At 40.1% G+C, this 7,541-nt stretch overlaps 1 protein-coding gene across 1 annotated transcript; it reads left to right on the top strand.

Moving 5' to 3' along the window:
* The first annotated feature begins 2,314 nt into the window (after window positions 1-2,314).
* Window positions 2,315-6,522, top strand: LOC311496139 (C-signal). Its single transcript, XM_084555905.1, has 6 exons — window positions 2,315-2,790; window positions 2,972-3,023; window positions 3,731-3,918; window positions 5,331-5,504; window positions 5,663-5,773; window positions 5,931-6,522. The coding sequence occupies exons 1-6, from the start codon at window positions 2,638-2,640 to the stop codon at window positions 6,042-6,044; spliced, it is 792 nt and encodes a 263-aa protein (XP_084412031.1). The 5' UTR covers window positions 2,315-2,637; the 3' UTR covers window positions 6,045-6,522.
* Window positions 6,523-7,541: the final 1,019 nt, after the last annotated feature.

The following is a 7,541-nucleotide window of genomic DNA, read 5'->3' as shown; positions in this document are numbered from 1 at the left end:
TTTTTATTATTATTGTGACTGAACCGTTATTCTGATTATTAGTGCCCTGAAATATTTAGTCACTCACAGTGCATTCTTTTCCTCATGTGTTCTACTGTTCGATAGTCAGATGAAGAATTTGAGAGTATAGAGTACTGTAACACGAGTCTGCAGATATTTCAAATGACAGAAATGCTAGAAAAAAAATGAAACCCAGTGTTGACATGTCCCTCCGTGCTGATTACAGGACAGACCAACATCAAACTAAGCCGTTAACTGAATGCATTTCCAGCAGAGACAATGCTCCACTGTTGTGCGCTGCCACAAGCACATTGTACCAGCTACCAGCTCATCATTCGCACCGCACACTCGCTGCCAAAGTAATGTAAGCCTGTAAATGGAGGCACAGCAGCCAAATTCCAAATTAACTGACCCGGAGCAGACCTGCGATATCTGCCGTTTCCAAGCACCAGAAGCTTGAAGGAAATCTGGACTTAGGAGGCTGCCAGGGAAACCATCTGCATGCTGCGACTGCATAAGCTCCATCAGCTGTGCTGTCACCCTCGTCTCTGCACCTCCATCTCAGCTTCAATATTTGAAAAGTAACTGAAAGCAAAGGCAAACAGTGGACGCCCCTCGCTGCTTCTCATAAATAATACGCAGTACATCAAGGCCCGACTCTCTAATCATAAATATGGAACAGGAAAAATCAAACATCTTCAATAATATCAACATCTGGAACGGTTCCTCTTTCATTTTCTCTGGAAATGTGAGAAGACAATCAAAGAAAACACACGAACATCGACCGATTTCAGTCTTTTAATAGAAGGCGACATCAATTTGCACAAAAATAAATCCATACTACATTAAAGTGCCGTGTCTCAGCTTTAATTTTACTGGGTAGTTTAGACAGAAGTGTGCATGCATTACAGCCATTTTATCAAGTGTAGTGGAGGAAGTGTTCAAAAGTAAATGGACGCTTGGTTAGTAAATGTTTATTGGGAAGGTGATTTGGAATATATGTGAAGAAGAAAATGCATAGAAGTTCGTTGAAACATTTTTTTGCATAAAAAAGCAGGTGCACAGGACAATGGTCTGTTAAAACTGATGAGCCAAGACTTGAGGATACACGGAAAAATATTTGCACGATTGTTTGCTGCACAACAAGACAAAAAAAGGATCTAGGCGCACAGGACCACAAAGCCTGAAAACATAAAATCAACAAAACATAAAAACAAAAAAGAAAACAGCAGATTTCTAAATAAACAAGACATTTGCGTGCTATGATTCTGTCAAATGCTTGGAAAAATAAGTCCACTTGTTGAAGACGTGACTGCTGCTCACACGGAGTCCGGCTGCGTTCATCTTTTCAAACACTTGTTGTTTTGCTGCCTCCATGTTTCGGTCCCTTGGGTGGCTGTGGCTCAGGTGGAAGATTGGGGGGAGGGGGGTTGGCGGTTTGATCCCCACTGGGGCAAGAGGCTGAACGCGACATTATTACCGATGGCAGGCAAAGCACATTGCACGGCAACACTAAGATCCTTCTGCATAAGTGCAAACCATCTACCTAGAGGAGACTCGTCCCCTTATGTTTACCCCACATGGGTCACAAACAAGGCAAACAAATTTTTGCATAAAAAAGCAGGTGCACAAAAAAAAAAAAAGCAGGACAATGGGCTGTTAAATCTAATGAGACAAGACTTGAGGATAAACGGAAAAACATTTGCATGATCGTTTGCTCCACAACAGGACAAGAAAGGATGTAGGCGCACACATGACCACAAACCAGGGACGAAATGATCAGATCAAGCGTTTTTATGGTTATTAAGAGTTAATATTTTTCTATTAAACTCACTTTTTACTCTGATTGCACTATTCTACTAATTATTAGTGGAAGATACAGCAACACACACCAAAGGCATGTTATGTTCCACTGTGTACAAAACTAAAAAACTCAAGTCTTATCTTTCTGAGGTGGTTACATGAGGCAAATTTTACTCTAATTGGACTAATATTATGATTATATACGTATATTATTATATATTTATATTATTATATAACTTAAATATTATAATTCCTCCTGTTTCTATGTAATGATGCTACTGGACACGATAAATAAAGTATCTATCTATCTATAGTTAGCTGTGTGAACACTACTATTTACCTCTCTCTGAGCAGATTTATTGCTATTGTCATATGTTTGATTTTAATATCATAAAACTCAAAATAAAGCGGTAATATATGCGTTTTTTTGAACGGAAACTTCTCCCTGTTACATAATAATGTGCTAACGCAGCAATAGCTGTCATTCGTGCGCATTGAATTGTGGGAAATTTGAACGCACGAGCGCTACGGTTAAAGTCACCTCCACTCTTCTACTGAATTCTGCTCGTTTTTACTATCGAGTGGCGGTTTAATATTAATTCCTGTAACTTTATCGTAAAATTATGCACTACTTTAGAGCGTGTTAGTTTCAGTTTTTTTTTTTTAAAGCCTCCGTCGTTGCTGCTACTCTTGTGTTTCTTCCAACTATCTCCGTCGCGTAGAGAGTCTCTGGTTCTCCGCCGCGCGGATTAGATTAGCAAAGGGGATATTCTTGGAAAGACAAAAAGCTCACCCACCGGACCGGAGGCCAACGGAGTCCGGCCACAGGTAACGATGAGCGGCGCCATGAATTTCAAACACTGCGGCTCCGTGCTGGTGACTGGAGCCAACCGGGGGCTCGGCCTGCAGCTGGTGGAGAGTCTGGCGAGTGGAGCTTTCTCGCCGGGCAAGATTATAGGCACGGCCCGGAATGCCGCGAGTGCGAAGGTAAACACTTCCGGGTAATTTAGTGTACCTATAGTGGCTTTTATTTTTTACTTTTTACTTATGTAATGCGCTAAAATACACGCAGGAAACAAATGGGGGAAGTTGCGTAAAGTTGTTAAATAACGTTTCGCCACCAGGGGGCGCCATTGTTCACTCACTGAATATGAACTTTGACCCGCAGAACCTTCAGGAACTGGCAGAGAAGCATCCCAGCGTCCATGTAGTCTCTCTGGGTAAGGACGAGAAAAATACATCACGTGATGTGTCACATTAGTGAGATTAAAAAAAAATATATATATAATAAAAATAAAAATGAAAAAATTGTAAAATAATAAGAACGTAAAATTAAAAATAAAAACAATAACTGAATAAATATAAAAATAAATAATGTACAAAAAAATGTGTATAGTGCCATTTATTTGTTTCAATGAAAACTGTTGTTTATGCAATTAAAAATTTAATAAATAATACATGTGAATATTTAGTATAAACAAATGTAGGCAGAATAAATAGGAAAATATAAAGATTTATTTATTCATATTTATTTATTCTTTTAATTATTATATAGGGAACAGTCAAGACTCCAGAAGCACTTGTAGTATAAGGAACAACTTTACTACCATTATTAGTTCCTTATACTGCAGGTGCCGCTTTCTATAATTTATTTTCCTCCTCCGTGCACCTTGGTAGCAGGTGAAGTTGCGCCAGAGATAAATACAACTATCACTCCTCGAGGCACCTGGTCCTGTTTGATGCTGGCACGGTGAATAATTGAATGCACAATGAGCCATTTGTATGATATGAGCCTCGTTTCACGGTCCCCTGTAAAATGCCTGCTGATCTTTTACACACTGACTGGGAACATTTGTCGTTTCTTAATGTTCCGCTTTGACTCTTTTATTGTTCCGCGATTTTACAGTGTTAATGTGTTTTCTGCTAGATGTGACGAACCAGGAGAGCATAGAGAAGTGCATGGAAGAGGTGAGCCAGCTGGTGCAAGAGGACGGCCTGAACTGCCTGATCAACAACGCGGGGATCAACGTAAAGGCCGACTTTCATTCCGTTACTGCGGAGAAGATGATAGAGAACTTTCACACCAACGCTGTGGCCCCTCTAATGATCACCAAGGTAATCTTTATTTATACGTTCTTGTGCCTCCTTGTGTTGTTCGGGAGCTCTCTCTCTTACAACAGATGGTGAAACAGAAAGGACAAGTTTCCCTCAATCACCAGGAGCAGGACCTGAGAGGGATTCATTTGTTGAATGCTGGGCACTAACACAAAAAGATGACCTTGGTGGACAAAAGAAACTAAGCCCCTTAGCCTGGGGCAGACCGCATGATATGAATATTAATTAAAACTCCAGTTTTGGTTGCCCTCAGAGTACGGGGCGGACTGCGGAGCAGCTGGTGAAAATTCAGGCGCTGATCAAAAGCGTGTCAGCGGGGCAGATTCTTGCTGACGCACGGTTTGCTCCCGTTTAAAGGGCAGTTTGTCTAACGGCCAAGGCCACACTGCTGCCCAACACTCTCTATAGTAATTGTAAATGTGGTTGTGAGAGAACAATAAATATCAGAGTGCAGAAGCCCGCCGCTGCTTTCTCTCTGTGGGCTTCAAAAACAGTTTATACTTCACATTTCAACTCATTATTAGCACAGCTTGGGGAAAACTACAGAAGAATAAATGACCTCGGATCTGTGTTGATGTTCAGTTTAGCATCTGAATAATTGTTCGAAACAATTATAAGAAACATTTGATGTGTGGATTTGCTGCTTTTCTTTGTTTTAGGCAACAATAAATTAATTAGTTTTCCTTGGTGGACAATAGAGTTTTGGAACATTAGGTTTGGGGAAATTGACGTAGACGTTGTTTGACGTTTTAAAGAGTAATTCATTATTTATATCAGTTATTTGGGAGAATAATCAGCAGATTAAACGAGAAATAATCATTAGTTGTTTTCTCGAGTCACGATAAATATGTCCAGAAACTAAATATCCATCACGTGCCTTGTGGAATAGTGGAGAAGTGAACTCTGAAAAACTCAAGATAAGATAATAACATAAATAAATGAATGGTAAAGCTTGGAATGGCTACAAAGCAAAAATGCATTCAGGCTTAAAAACTGAATATCTGCTGAAATATGTTGACAACCATGAGGTTTAACTTTCACTGCAACTTTTTTAGAAAGTATGTCTGCAGAATTTAGACCATATTTTTGTGTAATAAATATATCCTCCCACCAGAGGGCAGCACTGACCACAGCCACACCTTCTCAAACTTTCAAGATTGAATCACAAATACTATAGTGTCTATATTTGGGTCAAGTGCATTTACCTTATTTGTATTGTCAGTTTTATTATTAAAGTCTTTAATTCATTCCTCTTCTGTAAGTGCTTGCCCTGTGAAGGGGCGTGGGGGGGCTGGAGCCTATCCTAGCCGTCATCGGGCAAGAGGCGGGGTACATCCTGGACAGGTCTAAAGTCTTTTAATAAAACTAAATTGCTAATATGTTTTATTTTTTTATTTTTTCACCTCTACCAGACCTTTCTGCCTCTGCTAAAGCGAGCTGCTTCCAGAAAAGGGGCAGGAAACTCGGCGAGTATGAGCATCCAGAGGGCGGCAGTGATTAACGTGACCTCTCTGCTGGGATCTGTGGAGCTGAACTGGGGCGAGAGGGCCGACACATTCAAATGGTACCCCTACAGGACGTCCAAGGTATCATTACTGTTGAAAGACGACTCTGGCTTAGATGATCAGTCATTCTAATTTTGCACATTTTAACACCAGAGAGGGGGGTAAGGGGGGATAAACCAGGGTAAATAATGTTTTTTGATTATGTTATGGTAACCTTTTCCTGCTCGCCTTCTTTTCAGAGTGCCTTAAACATGGTTAGTCGCTCTATGGCGATAGACCTGGAGCCTGATGGGATCCTCTGCATGGCTATACACCCCGGATGGGTTCGCACCGACATGGGGGGTTCTGAGGTAAACGCCTGCACTCTTTCTGGAGTTCAACCATAAACTGAGAACATTGACTTTTCCACTTAGTGGGGTTTCATCATGATATCCAGTGGAAATTGTGTTTTTCCTTTAATGTTTTGTGAGATTATCCAATTTCATTTGCGTCTCCTTCTCTTTTCAGGCTCCACTGAGTCCTGAGGAGAGCATTTCTTCCATGTTGTCTGTGATTAGTGAGCTGACTGAAAAGGATCACGGCTCGTTTCTAAACTACACGGGAGAGCAGTTGCCTTGGTGACCTGTCATCATGACAATAATGAGTAGGATACTGATTAACTTTGACTATGCAAAGATGATTTTTTTCCCTAGAAGATATCTTGCATATTTTACCTAGTTACAACATATAAGGATGGCTTTAAAGTTTTCATGGGTACTGAAACTTAAAAATCAAATGTGTAAGCTGGTGGAGAATAAGAATTTGCAACGAAACAGTGTTTACTAAGCTGGTGATGATGTTAAACGCCTCTATGAAGTGTCTCTCGAACCATTTCTTCTCACTTCCACAGTGTAAAGCTGTAAACCCGGATGATACAGTACAATCTATTATAAATAATATGTTACAATACACTAGTTTACCATGTCAACAACAATACACAGCTGTTTGTGTACGATTCATAAGGAAATGTATTAGCTGTTACTATTAAATTGTTACTGTGTGGAGCATTGATTTTTGCATCACTGAAGTGAAACACTAATAAAGTTGGAAATTCATTGACCGTGCATGTGAGCAGAGAAGTTATTTCTTAAGGTACCAATAGTTTTCAGCTTCTGCTTGACATCTACACTGCATTTCACAGAGTCCATGGTGCCATGAGCTTCATTTTGAAAGATGCGAAAACTGAGTTGTCCTATGAAGTTGGAGGTTTGTTATCTTATCTGACTGGTTGAAGTGACTAGAAGTAGATTTTGTGGTGTTCCTCAAGGCTCGACTGTTGGACCACTCCTTTTTATTTTCTTTATACATCTAGCCAGTGTTATTAACAGATGATACAATTTTCATAATTTTTGCAGATGATACAAAGTTTTATCTGCCCTTACTGGATGCCTGTTAGTCTAATAAATCTCATCCTCACCTGCCTACATTATATTAGTGAATTTCACAGTAAACTGCGATAAAACATTTTCTTTAGAATCAAGAACTAATACAGGTTCATATCTAAACTGCAAAGCACAGAAACATGTCGGGAAGGTTTTGTTAACGGTGAGACACAGGATTACTGTAGAAACTTGCTTTGCTGGTGGCTAGATTGGACATATAACCTCTACATTGGCATATCAGTCAAAATATGAGGACCAGAAGAGAGCTTTTCAACCTTTTATTTTCTTCTCAGTTCAAAATTAATCGTTGTATACAGATGATTCGCTAAGAATAAATGAGAGCGATACCAAGTTACCAAAGGTACAGGAATAAATCTGCTATTAGGACACACATCACTTCAATACATGAAGAATCAACTTTAACTCACTCAGATAATGCATCCAAGGTTAACAATCAACTGGAAAGTTTGCAGCTCCACAGCCAGACAGCATGCTCCGGCAGACTAAGGAAAAGGACGAGCAGAGCCTGGCTGAGGTTTCTTATCACCTCAGGTGAGGCCTGTTTGGTTGATGAGTGAGTCCAGCCCACCTGGGCCTGGGCAGGTGGGAGTATTTTCAACAATTACTGTATCAAACCTTTGTCTTGTGTGCCCACACAACAGTTACACATACAATGAAAAACAGAAAAAAAGTCGCC

This window comes from Chelon labrosus (assembly GCF_963514085.1).
Source record: "Chelon labrosus genome assembly, chromosome: 11".
NCBI lineage: Eukaryota > Metazoa > Chordata > Actinopteri > Mugiliformes > Mugilidae > Chelon > Chelon labrosus.
The sequence above is the reverse complement of the archived record's forward strand: the minus strand, read 5'-3'. Positions and strand labels throughout refer to the sequence as shown.